This window comes from Solenopsis invicta, chromosome 10, assembly GCF_016802725.1.
Source record: "Solenopsis invicta isolate M01_SB chromosome 10, UNIL_Sinv_3.0, whole genome shotgun sequence".
In the NCBI taxonomy this organism is placed as follows: Eukaryota; Metazoa; Arthropoda; class Insecta; order Hymenoptera; family Formicidae; genus Solenopsis; species Solenopsis invicta.
The window spans coordinates 6,542,632-6,569,581 of record NC_052673.1 but is presented as its reverse complement, the minus strand read 5'-3'; the positions used below and the strand labels follow the sequence as shown (position 1 = coordinate 6,569,581).

The window sequence follows — 26,950 nt, the reverse complement described above, 5'->3', positions numbered from 1 at the left end:
AAAAAAAAATTCGCTACCAATGAAAAGGTTATCGGCGTAAATATTTTGCAGGATTTAAACAAACCTACTTTACTGATGGAATAAAAGGACTAGAAAAAAAAGATGGATCAAATGCATCGAGAGACTATAGTGAAAAATAAAATTGATTTTGCCTAAAATTATAAGTGTTTCATTAGATTCGAAATTTATCAAATAACCCGCGCAATTGTCTAGAATTATATGTTAAAAGGTTAAAAATAAAAAAAAATTTCAACTTCTGAAATCGGTATAATAATATAAAAAATTATATTTTTATATAAAATAATAAATATGAAAGTTTTATTTTTTTTTTAAATGTTTCATAATGCATTAGTATTATAGTTTTATCTCAAATTAATTATTATATAAATTACCAATTTAAATTAATGTTACGTATGACGCCTCTGAAAAATATGCTTAAATTGGTAAAATCCTATATCTTTGGATTAAGCATTTCATATGTGTTATATCATTTCTTCAATTGATATATGTGTATGTGTGTGCGTGCGTGTGCGTGCGTGCGTGTGTGCGTGTGTCTATTTATATAAGCAAGCAATAATATAATTTTAATAATTTCATTTAATATTATAAAAAATACATAATTTCACAATTAATAGTCATAAGTCTACGTCAGATGAAAGTCGACTATATTGCTTGAGGTCTACGTTTAATCTTGATCTTTGTTAATAACAATAAATTTTTATGATTTCACCGATGTCAATCTAAGAGTCAATATTGGGCTAAAGTCGATAAACTATATAATAATAAAATTGTTCTACCTTAGGGATCACATGTATAATAAGAACAATATTAAACCACTGAAACTAAGAAGCGTAAAATAAAAAATTAGTTTAAAAAAATGTATAAATACAAATTGGTAAGCAAAACAGTAAATTGTGTCAAACAGCAGATAACAGATCTTGCAGTAGATAGTGCTGAAATTGAACAGCAAAAATAGATGATGTATTCATGAGTGTGCTGGACAAAGAGCACTAGCCTGTTCGCTTAGTCTTAGCGCTATTCTCCTACATTTAGCCCCGCGCGCGATCACATGCTACTCGATTCTCGCTCGAAAAAAATCCATATTACCGACGTCGAAGAAATCGACCTTAAGGGGGTCCTAAAGCAAAGGCTAAACTTCCTCAACATCGATAATACAGATTTTTTTTTTAACAAAAATCGTGCGGCACGTGGTCGTACGCGGGGTGAAGTGTAAGAGGAATAGAGCTAAGGTTAGGCGAATAGGCTAGCTATCTTTGTTTAATATACTCATGATTATATTATCTATCCTTATTCTTCAATTTTAGTGTTATCTATCAAAGCACCAATTATGTACTGCTCTGTTTTACTCTCCCACTGATCTTTGCACACGAGCATACAGACAAAACACACACGAAATTTTCTTAATCATAAATTTTTTACGTACAAAGCACCTAAGCTTATTTCTAAAAGCACAGTAATGTTCTTTGATGTCATCTAGTATCGGGACAAAATTTGTTTTACACAGTAGAAACTTTTATATAAAGCAAATGTTGCTACGAGTCGACGCCAGAAGTCCATAACAAAACTGTAACTTTTCAATTTTTTTCTGGTTTTTTTTTAAATAGTTCCATCCCGTGTGTATTATTATTTGTTTATACTTAAATTGTGGAAAAGGATTTTTAAATCTGTAAATGCAATTTGAAAATCGACGACGAGGAAATTTGGCTAGTAAAAATGATTTTAGGATTCCTTTAGGGAACCAATATTTTGACTATACAATACGCTAAAGTTATCAAAATTTAAAAACTGAAGGCTTCACAAGTTTAGTCTTCCTAATAAACAACAAAAAATTTTGATCACGAATGCCCAATTCTGCCAAAATAAGCTTAAAAAAAAATAAAAATAAAAATAAAAAATTTGGTTTATAAGGATTTTTGCAGTAAAAATGACCATACTTGGCTACAATTTTAAATAAATAAGAAGATCTAAATGATTTTTTGCACAAATACTTATTTGTAGCCATATTAGTATATGTAAAAATTTTAATTTAACCTATAACGCTATTTTCTCATGAAATTTGTAAATAAGTGCTACAAAATGCGTTTTATATAAAAATCAAGAGTAAACAAAAAATTAAATGACTTTTAAACCAATAAGAGAGAATTGTGCTCAATTTTACACAGATACTCAAACGTAATATTAATAGAGCCTATAAAATTTTTCTATTTTTGGTAATGTTTTGAGATATGACACATACTTCATTAAAAGTATCAAAATAGATGTGTAAGAGATATAATTGAAATTAAAAATAAAATTTTGACTCAAACTATATTTTAGGTTAATTCAACTAACTTTTTTTCAATGTAATATTTTTTTCAAATTGATCAAATTGTTCTATTTATCTAATAGCAATAATTGATTTTTTAAAGCTTTTTAATTTAATCTCAAAGTGTTACACAAGACTGCATCGTCGGTCATTAATCAATTCAACTCATCAAATCATCAAGTGTATCTATATAGGTACGAGTAATCAAACATGCAATATCAGTGCGTATCCATGATTAATGACGATATGTCCTTCGTTATAATGTTAAGCAGTAATTAAGAATGGCATGTGCATTAGTCATTGAACGGCAGTAAATGTAAATTATCCATATGAGAATTTAAGAGCACGCTGAAGCGAATCCGTCTTGCGCGATGCAGAAGAATTTGCATCGTAAAATCTTGACGGTGCCACGTAGCCACACGTTGCGCAGTAAAATCCATGATTTATTTCTGCGCAGTGAATAGGTTCCAGCCGACTTGCGTTCGACTATTGCTAGTTAAACTAATAATAGAAAATAGACTAAATAAACTAACTGCTGTGAAAATATTATGTCGATATTATTTACAGTTCGATCAGCATCGAGAATGAGTTTGTTATTCTATGCAACTGTTTAAACGTCACGTTTAAAAGGATATATTTAAAATAATTCAATTTTCAGGAGCGCGTTAAAAGGTATCCAGTTTTGAAAGATTAAAAATTTGTGATCTTTTAAGTAATTAAAAATCTTTGTCACAATAAGATCTTTTCTCATTGCATAAATTTTGATTAAGCAGAATTGAGAATATTAAAAAGAATGCACAACCTGTTTCGGAATAAGAGAATAGCGCGTCGAAGTAGTACGAGCTAATAATAAGTCAGACAGTCCTGCGAATAAATTCTGCTGGTCATCAATTGATAGCAACTTTAACTAGATTTAATTAATTTTACAATTTACTATTACCTTACTTAGAGATAATATTCATAATCTTTAGGCGCCGTAGTATGAGACATTAAGTTATGCAGCGCGTTACGCTATTTTTTGATATAATATACTGGGCATTAAAATTATACTTACAAAATAATGTATATCTGCTTTCATGAATGAAAAAAAATTATTGCTGGTATTTGATACTCTCTTATAAAGTAGAAAAAAAACTGCTGATAAACAGAGAAAGAGGGAGCAATATAGTATTCATTTTCATTTTATTGAATAACTTTGTTCTTAATCAATATTTTACTTAAAACTTGAACGATTATATTCGTCAATGTATTGCTTAACAGATTCTAAACTCAAAATAATTAAATATTTATTACTTACGACGTGATTTATAAAAATGTGACGCAGTAAAGAATCAGTGGAAGAGGAAAAATGATGATAATATAGTTAGCCCGAAAATAAATTTAAAAATTTGATTTAAACAACAAACAGTATTTTGTTACAAAGTTATATATTTTTAATTTTCTATTGTTTAGAATTTTCTTGATTAAAAATTTTTTTGTGTTCAGAAATATCAGAAATATCGTTAGAAATATTATTTTATTCTCGTTCGTGTGATTTTATATACTTTTTCAAATTCATCACATTGCGCGCAAAATTACTTTTTCAGTTATAACACAGCTCTAAGTTGAACAAGAATTAGTAATATCATGTTTATTGAATTGAAATCAATTTAATAATACATGATGCTAACTAGCATCTAAATACTAAAACCCTTTTCCCCCTGATAAAACTGTAAAGAATTTATCGCAAAAAGAATCACGTCAGCCAGGTGACCTGGGACCTTCCAAATCTATGGTACAAAGTAAGAACGCTTTTGAAGTTTGTAATTTAAAATAAAGAAATGTTAGTGTCAAAAATGGCGGGCTATTAAACAAATAATTCCATAAGCAACTATTAAAATTTGTCAGCTAATAAGAGAAATAATAAGGGACAGTTGTAATGTTTACAGTAGTCATAATAACTCCTTCTTCTCTACTAAAGCAATTTTTATATTTTCCGATGTCGATCCATTCACTCAAAAATTATATCATTATACAGCAATTATTACGAAGAAACCTTTTAATGATGACATTTTGAAATAATTGACAAAGCAAAGTTTAAAGAACGAAATAAATGAAATAACGAATAAACGAAAATTTCAAGAATTTTTGAAATACGAGTAAAAGATGTAATTTATAATAAGATGTTACACTAATCATATTTTTAACTAATATTGATAATCTATAAGCACTGTAATATGAGACTACGTTAAATTATGCAGCACATAGCGTCCCCCCCCGCCCCCTATTAATTGTGCATTCAAATTAGAATTACAAAATAATTTCTTCTATCATGAATGAAAAAAACATTACTAATTCTTCTCACCTCCCATTAATTTGCTAATGAATACTGTAATAATTTTCATATTTACAGTTGTCCAAACAATCGTGGCATGCACTCAAAATGTATATCTATCATTATGCAGCAACTATTACAAGAAATCTTTTGGGCAAATTTTGAAATAAATGGCAAAGTAAATTTTGCAGAATAAATAAAAATATTAAGAATTTTTGAAATATTAGAGAAAAATATTACTTACAAGTAACCGTGCCACCGCTTGCGATAGGTAGTGGGATGGAGTTCAATCGAATAACGTTAAAATTCTTTTTCGATAGCTCCTGCTGACTGCTACGCTTTGTAGTGACGGTAGAGCTCTCTTGTAAAGTTGTGCTGCGCTGTTCAACAATGTGTTGATTCTGCTTGTGCTGTGTTTTGCGAGCCCGTTGTGTTTTGTGCGTGCTATGTTCCCGATATTCCTCAGAGGCCTGGAATGTTGTTGAAATTGAGAAACTAGTTAACAACAATCGAATCCTTTTGCAGTCCATTTATAGTCCAAACACTTTACACTAAAAATAACTATAAATTTTATGCACGAAAAAACAATTTTGATAAAGAATTTAAAAATTTCGTTGGATACAAATCTGAAGATAATTTTGTTGAACTATCAAAATAATTAAGCAGGACACTCAAACTGACTGAAGCTGAAATATCAAAATTTTTTACAGCATTGCCCACCATTGCTTGAACATTTTGCAATAATTATTTTGATGATCTAATAGAATTATTTTCAGATTTTGTATTATGTTTCGCTAATTTTTTTTATTTTTTAGCTGTTTTTTCAGTGTGATGAAACAGTTTCTTGTATAAATTCAACAAAGATGACTTTCTTCGAACACTAAAATAACTAGTCATTTCTTACAGTTCTTTGGATGCTGAATACAAATCCGGTTCCAAATTGCTCATGTCATATTATTATCACATTACAATTTTGAGATATTTTTAAATAAAACTGTACAAAAGTTTAACAAAAGTTTTCAAATAAACTTGTACTATTTTCATGAATTTAATTTATCATATTATATGATATTATATTGAAGAAGTTTTATTGAAATTAAAATTAAGTGTACTGTAAGGATTTGCAATTGTTAAAAAAATTTTTTTACGTCGACTATAGTTAATAAGATATATAAGACTAGTCTTATTCTAGTAGGTTTTTTATTGTGTAATTGACTTTTAATCTATTCTTTAAATACGTAAATGATTACGTTTCAGTGAAATATATTAGATTAAATTTTTTATCTTTTTATTTCTTTTTATATAAATACAGAGATTGTTAATAAAAAAATATGTGACTGGCCAGTTACAAGGTGATGGTATGTCTCTGGCGACAATGGATCTCGATATCGCATGATCGATAAGATATTTCGGTGTTGGAGCAACGCCAGGCATTAGACAAAACATTTTTTTTTTTACTGAGGGCTAATAAAATTCTTGCGAAATCTTTGTGGAAAAAGAAGCGTAGGAATTTTTGAAATCAGGAGATGGTGAACATTACATCTCATTACGATGGAATCTACGTATTTTGATACTGGTCGTAAGCCAAAATGACATGCGTGTAAAGAATTTATTATGTAATCATGTTAGAATTATTGCAAAGTTTACATCATCAAGGAGAAACTTGCATTTATAATAAATTCGCATTAAAGTAATTTGCGATTACACTGTATTACTTATTTTCTACTGTAAGCCACAAGTTACATTAAAATTCCATCGATGACATTAGTTATGAAATACATTAGTTATGAAATAAAGCAACGTTTAAATATCAATATAACTTTACAGAAAAGTTTTGGCGGACATGATATTTGTTTAGTCTGTAAATAACTGTCAGAAGACTTATTACTTGTTTAGTCTGTAAAGCACGCATGCTATCGAAAGAACAATCTTACATTATACAATAAATTAAACCATATTAATTATTATATTTAATCTGTCAAATTAGAAAAGGAAGAAAATTTAAAAAAAAAAAACTTTCTTTTAAAGGTATGTAATAACATGATGTTATATGTACAATATTTAATATCTTTTTTTCCGCATTATTTTATAGAAACAAATTTTATTCTTCTCAGTTGAAGATAAGGGTAAGAACCCCATTCAAGAGAATCGAATTTAAACATAAGATTAGAAAACCTCGAATTCTGAATAAAATACTGCTGTCAACTAAAAAATATGAAATATTATGCAGAGTGTGTTGATCATTCTGTTGATCATTGAGACGCAATATTGCAGCTGAAACCAAAATTAGCTTTCGGGGGGATACTGAACGCGCTACATAAATAGTCGCTTTCATGGTGCAAAAACATGACACGATAATATCAAAGCGATATTACTATGAAATATGCTTCGCCTAATTCTTACAAGAGAAAATATTAAATAATCTACTTTTAATACAAAAAAAAATTATTAAATATGTATTTCTGTGTATATTAAGATGAGAGATTATTAATTTTATAAGATTTTTTATCCATCTACATGGAATCCAGAATAAATTATTGTAATTATATATAAGTCCTAACAAGAGAATTCTAATCGAAAACCATTTGCATCATCAAATGGTTGAATTAAGTATTATACACTAACATAGTGTTTTGTCTTTAATTCCTTCTCCTCATTTTTTGAAAAGATTATAAGAACATGAAAAGATGTCAAAATACATTTTAAATTTATTCAGTGTTATATATGATATAAAATAAAAAAAGTTAAATAATTCATGAAATTTGAAATATTATTACTCTGTCAACTATATCGTTCAAATCTGTGCCATTCTGTCCAATCGATAATTTGTCGTGATCACTCACTCAGTCCGCAAACGCTCGCGATCGTCACAAAATCGGCGCCATACTCTAAGTCTCCCAGAGGTCCGTGGTCGTTTCCTCTTCTTCTACGAGGAGTTGCTTAATTAACTGGTTGCGTACAGCACCAGACAACCAGCTATCACGATTTGGCTTCACCGATTTGCAAGAAAACGCCCAGCTACGTCGGTGGCCGACACGAAACTCGCGACTCTCTGGTATCCAACCGGTAATTCCGGCACAATGCTGAATTTCATGTACCATAATAGATACTCAGCCCCCACTCGTACAAAAGAATTAAGAGTACAAAGCACAATATGTGGATGCGATTGCGTTACAGTAATGAATAAACAATGTACAAACAATTCATGAGTCACTGAAGAAATTACCAATAATATCGGAAATCGATCTTTTTAATGGCCAATGTGATATTGGATCTGTAGGTTTCTCCAAAATGGAAAATTTAATACGCAATATAATTTGCCGTTATAGCATAGTAAAATCCAAATAATTTTGACTGCACCATTATATACATTTTACTATTAAACATGTGATTTAATAGTAAGATGTAATATTTAGCAATATATGAAGTCACCAAAAGAGATAATGTAGTCTGCAATAGAATGATCACAAAGAAAGGTAAACGAGCTTTTTGAGGATATAACGTATACTTCAATTAAAAATGTTTTTAAATTAGGAATTTTTTGATTTAATTTAGTCTTCATCAGGCTAGTTACAAAAAACTACCCCCCTAATTAACAATATCAATGTTAAAAAAATAATATAAATTTATTGCAATGGGTGGACACATGTATTGCGTGTTAATACAAATATATGTTGTCATTGTCATTCTAGTTTTTCAAGTCTTCATATTAATTAAATCCAAATCGTACACATTATCCATTTGTCGTTTTTAATGTGAGAATTATGTGTTACTAGTGTACAATATCAAAAGATTTTCCAGTGTTTCCAGACAATAATCAACTATCACGGTATAAAAATCGAAAAGTTACAGTCTTACAACATAAAAACAATTGAATCAATGTTGGCACACAGTGAAACAAATAAAATTTGTTATCTTACTCAATTGATTCGGATTATATAGAAGCGATACGTCACACAGCTTTACCTGTAATATTTTCGGCTGTTATCGATATTTATGAAACAATGGACCAAACAAAGAAAATTGTTTATATAAATGTATGTAAAATAATAATAATTTGTTAGAATTTGTCTTGAAAATAAGCCAACTAAATAAAATTATGGTTTGATCGTCACTTTAAAATTTATTGGAAAGTAAGTCTAGTAAATAAAAATATAAATCATTAAGATGTTCAGCGTCTCTTTGAAAATTACTCTGCTTCTTGATATGTAACATTTCAGAAACAAATCTTTTATTGTAATTAGATTTTGAATCAAAAATTTTGATGTTATCCCAATCAATTATGTTTGTGTTGTTTTTTATGTTTTGTGATCACAGTATGTCTCGAATCGTCTGCAACATGTTAAATACATCAATATACTGCAATACTGCAATATTTTTAATACGAAATCTTAGATTCGCGACATTGTAGTGTGTATCCCGAACAACAGTTTTGGATAAATTCCAAATATAATATGTTGCGTTTTTGTTTACAACTTCAGCTATATTAAACTGACATTAAAGTAAGAAATTCATGGTTTTCTTAATGCCCTACGAAGCATCTGCAATTATTTACGCGGCTCTCGCATGAATATATACTTTGACGCGTATTATTCTTTGAGTCATGACACATATATTAAAAATAACAAAATAAATATTAACTGACTGCAGATGTTCACATTATATAACAGAATTTTTTTATTAATATCATTTCTTTGATTATCTACTTCTTTCGTAAGTAGAATTCTTTTGAAAAAAATTAATAAATTTGCTGTTATAGAAAATAAGATACCAAAATTGTATATTATTCTTATGAAGGATCTCCGTATTTATAACTAAAAAAATGAAAAATAAAAAATGGACAATTATTATAACAATTACTTTAGAATTCAGTTTAAGATTCTGTAAAGTGAGAAATAATGACAAACATCGCATCGGCGGCGCAAGCCGTGTGTCGCACAAAGTCACCGTTGTGAATCGTGGCACGGGGTTTAATTTAACTCACGGTATTAATTCACTCCCCCGTTTCCCTCGGCCACCCACTCCGTTCCTGCTTATAAATTTGGGGAAGCTTGACTCGCACTCGAAATAGTCTAGGAGCTCTCAGTGGAGGATGGACGGCATCGAGATGCGTATTGGATTTCAAAATGGATCGTAGCTTTAATATGGACAATATGATTGATATTTCAATAATATAGACGTTTCATTGTCATCTTATAAGATAATAGATCGATTGCCAAGCGCGTTGTGAACTTCTGAATGTTATTTATGCGCGGCAGTTTCGAAGAGTTATGACGCGTGAAGCGACCTGTCACTGTACTCTGTATTACAAATTTCTCTTGACGTAAAATAATGTTGTCTTAAACCGGTTGTCTTAGGCTTCTAGCAAATTAAAATAAATTGTAAAACAATATAGTTTATTATACGTTTTTCTCATTTTTAAATATTTAAATACTAAAGTATTATATTTTATTTCCAAATGCGTAATAGAACAGACATGAAAACATAAATACATAAAAACATAAATAAAAAAAATATATAAATGAAATATTACGTCAGCGTAATAGGAGGATAAAATTATTTTTAAGCAAAATAAAATGTATTAATTAAAACAATTGTTTTGTGACTTCTCGAATTATTGTTCTATTCACTATTGGATATTTGAAACGACGATACATATTTGTGACAACAATGTAGAATCGAAAATAACACACACTCAGAAAAAATTCGATTAAATTCATAAAATTGTCTCTTTAACTTAATTTCTTTAAGTTGAAGTAAAGATACATGGAAAAATAAAAATTTGATTTCAAGAAATAATGTTAGCTCTTATTTAAAATAAATGAATTATTTGTTTAATTTTTATTTCAAAGTTTTTATTTCAAAGAAAGTACTGACAGAAATACAAAAAATAATTTAGCTGTTCTGGTTGTAAAAATATATTTCTTTCATTAAAAAAAAGATTTGCATTGTACAATTAAATATCTTTAATTCTAATAAAAAAAACAATCAAAAAATTTTTTCAAATTAAAAGAAACTTTTCTTTAACCGTATAGCAACGCACAATTTCTTTTATTCAAATCTTTTTTATTCGAAGACATTTTTTTCTGAGTGCAAATACTACAATTCATGTATCAAGAAAATATTTCACGTATATCTCGAAACAATGATAGGTACTTCTTAAGAATTGAAATTTAGAGTCAATTGAGCAGATGTCATAAAACGTGGTGATTGCACGCAGTGTACTTAGAACTTAAAATCTAAATAAAGATAAGATAAATTACATATAAATATTTTTTTGGTAAGATAAAGGTGATTTAATTTTAACTTTATCTAGATAAAATTTTATATCGTTTTATCCACATAATTTTAAGATAGTATATTTGTTGAGCAAAATAATTTAAGTTATAAAAACAATGTATATTTTTATTTATAAATCTTTGTTTATTAAATACAAGTTGTTCAATAAATTCATTCTGACAAAAAATGTTTCTCTTTTGATTTGAATAAATACACAAATAAAAACCAATTTAAAAAATGTAGAAAAATTATATAATTCACATTATAATGACTCTCTCTCTCTCTCTCTCTCTCTCTTCTCTTCCTCTCTCTAGCAAAATTCTTTGTAAAAGTTTTTGGATTACTTATGTCCATGTTGGATTACTTTCTTTCTATATAAATTAATTTTGATCTCAATTTAACTTATTGTTTATTTTTTTAGTTTTAAGTTTTAGAAAACTAGAAAAATATAATGTTAAACCGAAATTAATGTTAATACACATTGATGAAATTTTATGGTATTGGGATAATTTTTACATTGCACTATTATTTTCCAATTTGTACAATTTGTTATTATCATTTCAAAAAATTTTCTTATTAGGATAGCTTAGAGGCTGAGGACTAAAGACAAAACTTATCCCGGTAGGACAACATTTATTAAATTATATGATGAAATCTTGTATAAAAATTATAATTTGCAATTATGTAGCTACATTTACAAATACAAAAATAGATATAGAAATATTGACCTTTTATAAAATTTTAATACTGTTGGCGCAATTATTTTTGAAATAGTATTTTGGCAAAAGTGTGACGATATGACAAATTATCTTTTAATCATTTGTAAAATTAAATTTAGAAAAAAATTGTTTAAATATTGAAAAAAAAATCTTTTAGCTGTATTACGCACGAAATGTTTAGAAATATAATTAATCCATATATACATGTTTATAAAAATGCATAATTATTATTAAATTATAATGTAGAAATATTGCAGCATGAAATATTACATATTTAGCATAGTAACCTTTTAAATAAAAGCTATTTTTGAAATAATTGTAAAAGATTTATACTTCAATTTAGATTTGTTTAATTTTGGACAAATATTTAGAAATTTTATTTGACGTGCCATAACTCTTAGTGTAATTATTGTAAAATTTTTGACAATTTATGCTATTATTATGTAATATTTGCACAATAAACCAATCAAAATTCATATTCATTATTGTTTATATTAACTTAGATAATTTGATAAAGATAATACCTTTTATCTAATTGTAAGATAAAGATGGAGATAATTTATATTCTAATAAAGTAGAGAAAGAAAATGTGTAAAGTCATTTTTTCATCAAAATAATTATCTAAATAATTTTATACAGATAACGAAAAATACTGGCCGCGCCCTGTGTAAGCGTTTATATCGTGTTTCATATAACTCGCGCATCTCTCGGACAAATCAAATATGTTGAAGATAAAGACGGAAAAATGTAAATTTTCTGAAAAAAAAAATGTAAGGGAAAGTATGAAAATAATTAAATTTTTCAATCTTTCAACGATCTTTACTTATTGTTAGAAAGAGAAATGTCTGACTATATTAGTCCTTCTCTACTGATATAGCCAGTGAAAGAGAAGTTATTCGGCTCAAATAGGTAGACGGATAACATCTGTATGCGACATGCTTGTTTGTATCATTATATTGAAAGTATATAAGTAAAAAGATTTTTAAAAATAATGTTTAATTATATTTATTTCTTATAAAACACACGTAGAAAAAATTGTATGGTCAGACAGTGTAAAACAATGTACAATTTTCATCGTATTATTAATGTAATCCTAGATTAAATCATAATTGTTGATAAACATGATGAAATAATATAAAATACTCATATTTTAAAAAAGAAGAAAATGTTTCTAACATATGCAGAATTAGATTAGATAGTTTGGTCAGTCAAACACATCGCGTGGATTAATAAAAGTTCCTCGTGGCTCTTCACTTTTAGCAGGTTAATGGCGTTTGCGTTCCAGCATTTGCGATTGGAGGCACTCTGGACCACTTGATGACGACAGCACTCACATGCGTGCGCACAACATTCACAAATCACACACACATACACACACACACACACCCCCACACACATACACAGAGCTGGCTGAGTCGTGTAAGATGGGAAAGGATGTACAGACATAGAAGATGTAGCGAGAGATAAAGATGCGTGTGTATGTTACTTGGAGCGGAATTCGTGTTACAGCGCGACGGGGTCCACGTGATGATTGGGCGGGGATTCGTACGATAACGAGCCGTTGGATGCGATCCCGATGAGCCTTCGCAGTGGACTGTTTCGCTGGAGACTACGCGACAATATCCTGCACTACGTGTTGCCTCTATAGTTAGCTACACCTCGCGCCCCACCCACCCGGGACTCGTCGTCGACGAGAGCATCGGGTATCCAGATCGGTACCGGGAAGACGATTACGAAGAGGTTCCACGCATATCGTTGCTCGTTGTCTTACTTTTTACAGGGAGCCGATAGGAGGAAGTTCCGCGCAAGAAGAAGTATCCACAAAACGAAGTTAGATCGTTTGTTCCGTGACAACAGATTTCGTGTTAAAACTGATAAGTTGATTATAAATATCAGAATGTATTAATATATTTAAGCTAAATAAATAGATTTTTTACAAACTTTTAATAGAATTAAAAAAAAATAAAATTAATTAAGTGGACTTTATTTAATTCAAGTACTTTATATATCGTTAGATTAAATACCTAAAAATTGAATTCCGAATTCATATTAATGATATGTTATTCATGCAACAAGGAAAGAATTCGTTAAATAGTATCAAAATAATTTCATTGGTGCGTTTCACAATTTAATTTTATATAGGGGGAGATGGGTCAAGACGGTGTTAAGACTTGATGAATAAAAGCTGGATTTTCGTAATCAACGAAACACCTTTACTTGTTAAATATTTCTTGGATATCAATTATTCAACATATTGTTAAATGAAATTTTCAGAGAATTATAAACTTTATTTTGTAAAAATTAAGATAAGGCATTTCTCCCGATCTTCTTCCCATCTTCATCAGCTCCACGAGTGAGATAAGACGGGGTATTCCCGTGGGTAAGATGGGATACAGTTCAAAGTATATTATAATTTAATACTAACTTTAATACTAACGGGGGGATACCGCATCTTATCTCGCCACCCTTGTCCCACCTTCTTCTAATTATTTTGCACTTCACTGAATGGATGCAGCACATTTACCGAAACATTTTACGGTATAAATACACGAGAAAATTCCAGAATTTCATTAATAAGATACATACAATTTGAAAGTGACTAATTCAATAAAAGAATTAAGAAATATAGTGATTATATACACAGAGAAATGTTTAATCAATGAAACTAAAATATAGTAACTAACCTAAGATGTGTCCTTAAAATAGAAAATTCTAACGTCATTGCTGGCAAAGCTCAATTTATTAGTTATTAAAATGTAGCAGATACGGAAGAACTTTTCGTTGCTAGAATTAAATACATGTATGTACGTAGCGGTGTAAACAATTGTAATTTGAACGCGCGGTTTTATGCGCGCAAAATAGAACAGCTATCATTTCTTTATCAGTTTATATCAAAGTATGCTTTTTAATTTTAGCTAATAAAGTTATATCTTACAACAAAAGTATTTCATTTTTAATAGTTAATTTTTAGCAATAAAAAATTCAAACTGCAATAACTATTGATATTTGATTGATATTTTTAAGTTATTTCTTTCCGCATAGTTTAATGCAAAATGCAAAAATAGAAAAGTAAATTGTCGAATAATCCGATTTATTGATTTTGTATATTAAAGAATGTTGGTCTTTAAAAGTTAAAATTATTTGTGCATGAAGAGAGAGAAAATGTATTTAGATTAATTATCATTGTAATTTAGATATATGCAAAAAATATTTTTCAGTAGAGCTTTAAAATTGTAATTTTTTAGATGAAAAGGAAATGTTCATTTTCATAAAAAATAATGGTAAAACTTTACAAAAGGAGAGCAGCCGCTGACGATCTTGACCTTGACATATGTTATCAATGGGAAGGTACTAAGTGACATACAAAAGGTTTTGAGTAATGCTCACTTCTTATTAAAAAAATATCAAAGAAAGAAAAAATAGTTTTTCATAATTATTTCAGAAAATATTCATTTTACAAAAAAATGTGTTAAATAAAAAATAAAGCTTGTGATGAGCTCTACAAATAAGGTTCTATACATATTTTACCTAACTCCAATACTTTAGGAGTTATAATTAAAAAAACTATTTAAAAAAAAGTGACAAATTCAAATTTTTACATGTCATACAAAGAACGCGTGGGGCTCCGCCGCTCCCCCTGCACTTTCTCCCTGTATTTTTTTTAACTTAACCCACCCCGTCTCAGTTGGTCCACTAATAACGTGGTGGATGCGGGAAAGGGTGGGCCATAATTTTAAATTTAATATCGCAACATGGTCAATTAGATAACCTTGATCAAATTACAACTAAAATAAGATTAGGTTAAGTTAGAAAAATAGGGGAAGGGGGTGCGGGGAAGGGGTTCCGCCCCTCCCCCGCCCTAGCATCTACATTTCACACAAAACTACTCAAACTAAAAAAAAATTATTTTAAAACAGTTTTTCTATTATAACAACTACAGTATTGAAGTTAGATAAAATATGCACATAACCTTTTGTATAGAGCTTATTACGAGCTTTATTTTTGTTTGACACATTTTTTTGTAAAATGAATATTTTTTGAAATAAGTAAGAAAAACTGTTTTTTCTTTCTGTAATGATATTTTTTTAATAAGAGGTGAGCATTATTGAAAACCTTTTGTATGTCACTGAGTACTTTCCCATTGATAACATGTATCAAGGTCAAGGTCGTCAGAAGCTGCTCCCCTTTTGTAAAGGTTTACCAAAATAATTATATATATATTAATTATATATATACACACACACACACACACACACACATATACAAATATAAATGGTTTAAAGAACTTGACCAATTTCGATTATCTCGTTTTATACAAATAGATGTAAAAGAAAACAATGAATTTGTGAAATAGACCGTAAAATATTAAAATATTACTGTTACTCACTGTAAAGGTGTAGAATCCGTCAGGTACCGGTTGGCCGCCAAACTTAATGCTAAGGGTGTAATCTCCCGCATCGGCAACAGTGTAGTAAATGTTAACTGTGCCATCGCCGTTGTCTTCTATATCAATGTCAACGACTTCGCTGAAATCATAAACCGAGACGTATTATTCAGAGATTAAAATATACAACGGAGATTCATTCAAGAAATTTTCACGCATATTTTCATGACGCCGCGCTGCTACTACTTCATTCAAGAATAAGCTATAGACATTTCATGTACATTCTCGCAATTCTGTTCTGTAATTATTCAGATTTTTCGATCTCTAATAAAGAAATTTATAAAATTTCTCCTTTTTTCGTAAAAAAACATCAAATTTAAATTCTATATCCATGTTTTTATAGCAAGGAAATGAGATTTAGTCGTCAAAACAATAAAAAATATTTTAAAGCTCCACGGAAAAACTTTTTTCGCATACATCTAAATTGCAATGTAATTTATTTGAACACTTCTTTCCATACACAAAAAAAATTTAATTTTTAAAAACTAACATTTTTGTTACATAAAACATACAAAATAAATAAATTGGATATCATAATTCACTCATACATCTTTCTGTACCGCATTAAATTACACATCATTACTTGTTACGGGACACAGGTTGCTGTTCATAATCGAATCTTATTTCAAGACCTTATTTATTTCATCATGAGTCTTCAAATGTTAATACCGTTTTGTGAGTGGTTGACGACATCTTAAAATAGTACTTGAGATGCTCTTAAATATAAGAATTAAGTATGAATATCGGTCACAGTTTTAATATATGAAAAGTAATTGGAAAATTATTATTATTATTGAAAATACTAGACGTAACGTGGTATCTTGTCACCTGGTATACTTGGGATAAAGAATTTGGCCCGTTCTAAAATGTCTTTTCTGACAGAAGACACCTTTTGCCAACTCGAACATGAGATATCACAGATGAATTATGAGGTAACAGCTGTGTACACTACTGTCAACGTTCAGAATGCATTTATAGTCGATTTGATTCGAGTTGTGACAATCTTTTGGAGGGCACGTGCCCAGTTACATTTAAACGCATACGATGTATGGATGGGATAGGAAGTACACGTCTTTGTCTTGAAATCCCGAAATATTCACGGATATAATATTGCAGATGATTTACAGTTACACTATCCATCTCAACATTGTAACAAACAAGTTAAATTACAAAAAGTTAAAATAATAAAAGGTCAATAAAAAGCATTCATACATAGATGTTAAAAATAAGATATGCAATTATGTATAATAATTATAATTTAATTCTAACAACCATGTACGTTTCGGACTCACATGCCCCTTTTCAACATGTGAACTTGATAGTTTTATCACGTGACGTATGATTAATTCATGAATAATTAACAATTAAACCAATGATAAAGCTTATAAAAACATTTAAAAAGTGACACGCAATCTGACGCTTTACGTTACATAATTATTTCATCGTTGTTATATGATTGGTACTGTCCATCCAATTGTTATGTATGGTATTGTTAATGGTATGGACTTGTATCTCACGGTTGATGGTGTGAGTCTTTTTCCGTAACTTGTAGTCAAATTTCAATTTATCAATCTGTAATTTATCCGTCGACGATGTCAAACTCATAATTGCGTCGTTAAAATTGCAAAAGTAGCCATCTTAAATAAATTGCTTTATTGATCTTTTATTATTTTAACTTTGCATATACACCTGTAGAGTTGGAACCATATCTTGTTAATTACAAGAAATTAAGCCTTAGCAAGTAGTCTTATAATAATGAATTAAGAAATGATTACACAATATAAACGAAATGCCTTATCAGTTATAGCCAGATCTTAATGCCAATATTTATTGTGTAATTTTATATACCTTTTCAAATTCACGAAACTGCGCGCTGAATAAAGGAGGATGTACGCGAATGATCAAAATTTGACCCAAACAGAAACCTAAAAAACTAATTCATAGTGTTTCTTGATAAATCAAAAATAAAAAAATAATTATATTTATAATGCTGAAAAAATTACTGATAACAATAATATATTATTCAAAGTACGTATATAATGCATACGTGATTGTGTTTCAATTTTCTTTATTTCTATAATAGTTAGGCTTGTATTTATATATTTTAATATATGTATACTTACAAGGAAACACAGGGAAGTGTCCGCCTCAGATTAAAACAAATTTTTAATATGTTGTAGTACAGATAAAAATAAGGGACACGTATTTTTTTATACGTGCCCATACGCACTTTAAGGGGGTAAAAGACCCCTTTGAAAAAAATCGTTTTTTTTCTTTCGAAGCGTATACCGTCAATACTATAAAGCCTGATCTACAATATGCTTTGTGCTTCCTATTTCTTGCTTTTTGCCTCTTGCTTTCTTATCTCTTCGCGCACTGTTTTACCGACAATCGTGTTTTTTGTCACGTGTTTCTTGTCTTTTCTGAAGTTCGTCAAATTTTATCTCGGACAACAAAGACAAAGAAACATGTTGGTTAGGTTAAATACGACCACGGTATCGTGGTGAATCGAACATAGTCTGATAAAAAATATGTCTGATAAAGAAAATAAAGCTGAGATACAAGTAAACGAAGCTTTTGGCGAATTGTTTGCTAATTTTGTGCAGAAAAATCCTTGCCTTTTGTGCATGACGATGTCTCTCGGCTTCGTGTGACAAAAATACACAAAGCAAGGAAACAAAAAGCAGAAAGCACAAAACAAAAAGCAAAAAGGACAAGACAAAACGCAAAGAGCACATTGTAGATCAGGCTTAAGAGATAGAAAAAAAATGTTTTAAATAAATTTGAATGGTTCGAAGAGTAATTTATAACAGCAAAAAAAATTAAAAAAAAAAATTTTTTTAAATACTTTTCCCCACCACTTACCTATTTTTTCAAAATTTTTATTTTTTTTATAAGCAAAATAAAGCTTATTTTATTACGAATTCAACGGTATATGATAAAGTTACGATACAACATTCCCATTTTCCAAAAATAATTAAAAACCTCTCTATACGCACTGTACGCGCACCCGTCCGCGTGTTCGTGCGCTACGGAAGTGACTCCCTCCGATTTCGACGTGCCTTTAATATGTTGTACAGATTAAAATAAGGGACACGTTTTTTTTACACGTGTCCTAATACACTTTTAAGAGTGAAACACCCCTTTGAAGAAAATCGGGTTTTTTCTTTCGAAGCGTGTATCGTCGAAACTATAAGAAATAAAGAAAAATGTTCTCAATGAAAGTTGAATGCATGTTTTTCTCGCATAAGATGACAAAAACATTTCGAGGACAGTCTGTGTCTAACATGAAAACGCAGACATTGAGAAAAACATTTACTACAAAATAAAACGACACTACACTAAAGAATAACAACAATTACGGTGTTGTAAGACATTAATTTCTTGTTTAGAAAATAATATGTAATTAATATAAGTTAAACATTTATTTACTGGTCTACATGATTCGACTAGAATAGTTGTTTTCTTCAACATTTTACAGATAAGGAGACTTGGATTACAAAAAATTATTATTCATACATTCCATATCTTCAGTATCTAACGCCAGCTGATCAACTAACAACAAGAGAACTAACATAAAACTAATTAAAAAATTAGTTAGAAATTTCATCTTTTATACTGCATTTATACAATTCAATTAATGTTGTCAACAAATTTATTAAATTCGATTAGTGTAGAAATATGCATAACCACGCTACTGGCGCGTGCACTTTGGGTCATTTTCTTACATACGTAACTCTTGAATCTATACATGTCAATACTGTCGAGACGTAAACATTCTATTTCAAGATAGGAAATGACCCTAAGTGCACGCACCAGTAGCGTGGTTATGCATATTTCTACACTAATGGAATTTAATAAACACTTTAATTGAATTGTATAAATGCAGTATAAAAGATGAAATTTCTAACTAATTTTTTAATTAGTTTTATGTTAGTTCTCTTATATTAGTTGATGAGCTGGCGTTAGATAGTGAAGGTATGGAATGTGTGAGTAATAATTTTTTGTAATCCAAGTCTCCTTATTTATAAAATGTTGAAGAGAACAAATATTCTAGTCGAATCATGTAGACCAGTAAATAAATGTTTAACTTATATTAATTACATATTATTTTCTAAACAAGAAATTAATGTCTTACAACACCGTAATTGTTGTTATTCTTTAGTGTAGTGTCGTTTTATTTTGTAGTAAATGTTTTTCTCAATGTCTGCGTTTTCATGTTAGACACAGACTGTCCTCGAAATGTTTTTGTCATCTTATGCGAGAAAAACATGCATTCAACTTTTATTGAGAACATTTTTCTTTATTTCTTATAATTTCGACGATACACGCTTCGAAAGAAAAAACCCGATTTTCTTCAAAGGGGTGTTTCACCCTTAAAAGTGTATTAGGACACGTATAAAAAATACGTGTCCCTTATTTTAATCTGTACAACATATTAAAGGCACGTCGAAATCGGAGGGAGTCACTTCCGTAGCGCACGAACGCGCGGACGGGTGCGCGTACCGTGCGTATAGAGAGGTTTTTAATTATTTTTGGAAAATAGGAATGTTGTAACTTTATCATATACCGTTGAATTCGTAATAAAATAAGCTTTATTTTGCTTATAAAAAAAAATAAAAATTTTGAAAAATAGGTAAGTGATGGGGAAAAGTATTAAAAAGAATTTAAAAAAAAATTTTTTTTTGCTGTTATAAATTACTCTTCGAGCCATTCAACTTTCATTTAAAACATTTTTTTCTATCTATTATAGTTTCGACGGCATACGCTTCGAAAGAAAAAAACCGATTTTCTTCAAAGGGGTTCATCCCCTTAAAGTGCGTATGGGCACGTATAAAAAATACGTGTCCCTTATTTTTATCTGTACTACAACATATTAAAAACTCGTTTTAATCTGAGGCGGACACTTCCCTGTGTTTCCTTGTCAGTATTAACGTTCATTTTCAGATGCATTTTGTATATGGACTTATATACAGGATGGGAAATAATGAGTTACTTGTAACGTTGTTACCATTACAGTTACTTTTTTTGGTAATGAATTAGTAACGGCGTTACTTTTTATTTTTTGTAACTGTAACGGTAACGTAGTTACATTTTTCTAGTAACGGTAACGAATTTAATAATTACTTTTATCGTTACTTTTTAATTTATGATATAATTTTCAATCTTTATAATTTTCAATCAATATTCATAGTTTGTTGTTATATTATATTTAAGATTGTTTTGAAGAATAGTTGTAAAATAAACCAATCACAGAATTGTATTAGCATAATAACAAACTTTATAGATATCAACTTTTGTTAAAAGTAAAAAGTAAATTAATCCGATAAAAATGTAACACTAAAGTAAAACATTTTTGTGGTTTAAATTTTACATTACATTACAAAATAAAACCTTTGTGATGTAATAATTTAATTTTTTATTAAAAATATTAATAAAAAGTTTACGTAGTTTATATTTAATAAATTCTATATGAATTTTCAGAAAATCCTATATAATTTTTGTAGTTTTATTTATTTTAAGAACTATAGGTTTAGACTTATATGAAAATTTTTAAACATTATCTAATTTTATTTTAAAATTAAAAAAGTAACGAAAACGTAACGAATCGTTACTTTCTATGTAACGGTAACGGTAACGAGTTACTTCTGAGAGTCAAAGTAACTTTCCATTCCCTGTTTATATACAACACTAAGTTATTTTACACTGAAGCAAAAATGGTCTTTTTTGCTTTAATGTTAAATAAATCGGTAAATAGAAATCGTACAACGATCAACAAGTATGCAAATTAAAAATAAAAAGTCACGCTTTCGAATGATGCAAACCGCATTTATGTGCGTTTTTTATTTCACGCCGTAGAGCTTTGTAAAGTTTATAACAAATTTTGAGATTTGATGCGTCCTCATTTAATCCGTGTAGTTTCGTAAACAATTAATAATAAATTATCAATCTCAAAACTAGAGATCTCAAGCTTTAAAATGCTTTTATAAACATTTTTTTACGATCATTTTTGACAGAGTTACACACTCTTGAATTTCGTCTATTTTTAGAAGTCAGAATAGATGATGTTTTAATTTTGCCGTCGAGTGTATATTGTATAATATTACATGTATAAATGATGAACATTAATTTTTACATACTGTAATAAATAAAACAAAAATATAATATACATATACACTGAGAGAAAATTCCTAAATTTTAATAAATATTTATTCGAATAGTACTAATGAAATATTTACTTACATAATTTACTTTATAAAAAAATGATATTTAAATTAAATTAGTTTTTCAGATTTCTACTCGGGGCAAATTTTGACCATTTTTCTATACCCTCCTTTATTCAGTGCACAGTTTCGTGAATTTGAAAAAGTATATAAAATCATACAATAAAATTCCAAGTTAAACAAAAAATAGTAATATGTTATTAAATTGAAAGTCAACTTAATAATAAATAATACTAACACGCATCTAAATGTAGAATTTTTTTCCCCCTAAAAAAAAATTATTATTTTGCTGATCGTGGAAATTATCACTTAATTTTGTCGTAATGTAAAATTAAATCAGAAACTTAATTAGTTCTGAAGATTTTTTTTAAATTTATTTTTATTGTAATTATGCACTGAGAAAAAATGTTTGGTATTTGTAAATATAATTGCGTGATAAAATAATTATGGTTAAAAGCTGCTATAATGTTAATAATAATAAACTTGTGCTTATAGTTCTCTGATAAATACTATAAGTTATGATAATTTCAAATATTAGTAAAATAAGAAAATGTGGATAGTAAAAACAAAATAAATATTTTTATATAGTAAATGCAATCACAATTAAGTATAGTAAATATAATTATTTTGTAAACATTTGCATACTATTTATGTAGAAATAATAACTTATAACTACAATTTGCATAGTTAAAACAACTCTGAATATAAAGTTAGTACAAAAAATGACCGTAAATTATAGTTAAATTATAATAATTATAACTTTTTTTCTCACAAGAGAAGACCCAAACTTTAATATTACAGATTTTACCAAACTTGAAATATGTTGTACATACTATATCCCTCACACTACACGGTATAATAACTGTTGCTAATGTGGAATAGTTTACAAGAAATTATTGTTTAAAGTTTACCATGGGCCTATTATACTGAACCGATAGTGATCATTTCCATACATTAAACATAAGTAGCGTTTCAATGCCAATACTGAAAATCCTAAAAAATTCCTAAAAATTTTTCACTGTAAATACAAAATTGAAATCGATTTTTGTCAATTTATATCTTATGTGGTTCCCCAAGATGTAGCTCAACAATATATAATGATTAAATTATATTACTTACTTCATAAAAAGGTCTTATAGCGCTATGCTTTTTATTTTTTATCCTATATGACTTTTGCGATTGTATAACTGTCTATCTTATCAACACATGTGCCAGTTTACGTTTCAACCCTATTTTATGTTTAAAACCACATTATGAGAAAAATAAGAAAAAAAAGAATATGAATAAAACTAAATAAATATAAATAAAATACAATATAAATAAATTATAAATAAAAATATATAAATAAGGGAAATCAAGTCTAAATGGCAGGAGCTGGTTGATTATGTGCTTTTCTTTAATATGTATCTTAAAAGAAACAGTAAATATACAAAATCGCAAAATTCTTTTTTAAAACATAAATACCTTTCTCTGACATTGAGTTTCATGAAAATCAATATAGTATTATAAAAAAAACTAGTTTAACTGTAGCAAAGTAAATTTTTGAGACTCCTGAAATTTTGTATATTAATATTCTTTAACGCAAGTGAGAGAATAAAATAATATGTTACTAACTACAATTTCTCGCAAGTATGATATACTATTTTGAGTAATAAATGCAATTTTCATTCATAAGATGATGATTGAAATAAAGTACATGGGCAATGGGCGATCGGTGTCAATTGGCGCACATGTAAAATTAAACTTAATCATACCAATTTGTAAACATATAGTTTAGTATATATGTCGCAGGCAAATAGCAATTTTAGGCAAATAGTATCTGACTAGGCAAATAGCATTTGTCAGGTTAGGTTAGGTTAGAATAAATTACATAATTTTTGTGTTTTTAAAGCAGGCATTTTGTGGTTTTAATTCTCTACTTTAAATACACAACATGCTTGCTTGAAAAACACAAAAATTCTATAATTATTGAATTTTTAAAGCAGGCATTTTGTGTTTTAATTCTAAGCTATTTGACCAGGCAAATGCTATTTGTCTAGTCAGATACTATTTTCCTAAAATTGCTATTTGCCTACGACATATACATAATAACATTGTAACCCAATTTTATCCTAATAATGGAATTCAATTTACCTAATTTATTTAATATATCTGAAAAATAAAAATTGTTACCTTCTGACCATCGATAATGTCTTTGCACTTTCTTTGAAGTGAAACAACTACAAGAAAGTTTATTTATTACAAGGCAGTTTTATTTTATAAAATTTTGTTCAAAATCTAAATTTCGTGTATTAATTGTATGAAAAAATACCTTCAAAAATTTAAATATGGGGAGTTAGCTTCGGTCTCTCCTAAGGTAAATCGCAACAAACAAGTGTTGCGATTAACCTTAGGACACAAAACTGATCCAATGTTATCAATATACCTTACTATATTGTTTCAACTATACAATTAGCAAAAAAAATCCGTAAAAACCTAAATAATATTTCATGTAAAATCAAATTAGTGTAATCCATTTGCTAGCAGCTGTTGCCATCATGTTGCCAGGATGGCAGCTGAATTAAACCTTTGCTTGCATATTGTTAAAATAATATATTTTACTTATTCTGATATTGAGCAAAGTTGCTGTAATTTTGCCAAAATATATAGTTATAATTATACCTTTTTTACTAAAATTGATGCAAAATTGATATAAAATTGCTGTACGGAGCTTGCGTATTTTTTTATTGAATCAAATAGAGATGCTTGTCTTGTTGGCCACTTATTTGTAATACTTTTTAACAAGTTGTGAACAAAATGTCGACAAAATGTTAAATGTGAATATTATTTCTGCATTTAAAAAATTCATTTTAGCTTTTATATTTTAGATTTTATATAGAAATAAGCCATACATCAATTTTACTTCTTTAATTATCTAACCAGATCATGATTTTACTCAGATCATATTTTTTAGTATTTATAAAGTGCAACGTTTAGTTACTAAGAAAACAAGGGAGTATCATTTTAGAAAACTTATGTCGATATTGGCAATTTTTTTTTACAAAACAATTTAACTAAATTATTTTATATTATAAAATAGTTCGGTATAGGTATTTTTAGTAAAATTTTATTAAAAATACAATAAAATTCTTTGAAGACAACGTTGTCTCACGCCTACTATCATTTTAGAAGTAAATTAAAAAAACATTCTTTCGTAGCATAATATCTCGGTCTTAAAAAGCGGATATTGCACAAAAAGAATCTTCTATTTCTGTCAGCAATTGAGCACCATTGCTGGAAAGCGATGTACTATTATGAAATCAATCTTCACGCTTCCCAAATAATCATTCCGCTTGGTGTTCGTCTGCAATCGGCGCCAAGTTTTATTAAAAGTATATCTTGCTTTCGGATTAAATCAAACCGACATTTAATTTCAATGTTACGAGATACACGATAGTCGACATAGATACCGCGTACGATTGGCCAGAGATTCGCAACGAACCACTTATTACCATCTCGTACAAGATGTTCGAATAATGGCAAAGTGCCATGATCCTGATTTTCTACTGGATTTGTTACACGATTTATGACCGACTAGTCATTAACGCCTTTACACTCCGAATCTAACCCCAATACACGGTTATAAATCATCAAAGTGCAATAACATGTCGTTATTGTTTATGCTTCTCATTTATTTTTCCAAATTCTTTAATCGATTATTATTTTGCATGTTTATATTTAATGTCTAGACAATTAATTTATAGCAATTCTTACGGTTATTAACTAACAAATCAAGAAATGTGAATGCAGTAATAATTTAAAAAAATAATAAAAGAAAGTCGCCAATGCTAGCTGTATGAAGCCCTCTGCAGACGCTTTCATGAAACAAGCGTCACTTTCGAAATAATTCTCGGAAATTAAATTGTATTAATACTTTGATAAAAACGTGATCTGTTCATATAAGTAATTAAAGAAATAAAAGCCTATACGGCTTTTTTCCATAAAATCTGCTAAAAACAAATTCTTAAAAAACAAAAATAAAATTTGTAAATTTTTTTTTCAAATTGCATAGTTGAAACAATAATTATTACAATATTAAATTATTTTACAAGTAGCTTCTTAAAACTATTTTGTTTATGTTTTTCTTTTTCACGCTCTGGCGTTTTGAAACACAAAATCGCTGTGCAGCGTAAAACGGATCACCTCTCTCTGTGAGAATAAACAATATTATAACTACGCTGTTAAAAATGTCATAAAATTTAATATATTTTTAAGTTACACAAGTACATTAAATTTAACGTACCTACATATAACTGAAACACATATGCATTTATGAAAAGTATATACAAATTTATTGCACTTTTGACTACATTAAATGTTTTAAATGTACAGTGCGTTGCATTGATGCCTGGGGTACTAATTTTAGGGACCATGTTTCTTTCTTTATTTCTTTTATGTTCATGACTGAATGCTGCGGTGATCGTTGACAGCAGCATTTGGTCATGAACGTAAAAATAACTAAGAAAGAAACGTGATCCTTAAAATCGGTACCCCAGGCATCAATGCAACGCACTGTACCTGCTCGAAATTTGCTTCCGTTACGTTAAGTTGTGCTGTGTATTTTTAACAGTGTATGAAATTACAATGTTGATAGATATTTTCTTT

The 26,950-nt window shown here is 28.7% G+C and overlaps 1 protein-coding gene across 7 annotated transcripts in view; it reads right to left on the bottom strand.

The window, feature by feature from the left end:
- LOC105200463 (filamin-A) overlaps positions 1-26,950 on the bottom strand; it is a 133,124-nt gene that overhangs the window by 27,217 nt on the left and 78,957 nt on the right. For 5 of the 7 annotated variants that reach the window (XM_039454599.1, XM_039454598.1, XM_039454600.1 and 2 more), the window contains 2 exons: positions 16,026-16,164; positions 4,885-5,110 (listed from right to left, as the gene is read on the bottom strand). In XM_039454599.1, coding sequence (XP_039310533.1) covers positions 4,885-5,110; positions 16,026-16,164 — 365 coding nt within the window. Of the gene's footprint in view, positions 1-4,884; positions 5,111-7,483; positions 7,720-13,124; positions 13,241-16,025; positions 16,165-26,950 lie in introns of those variants that run through there. The other 2 variants (XM_026138889.2, XM_039454601.1) reach the window with 2 other exon arrangements.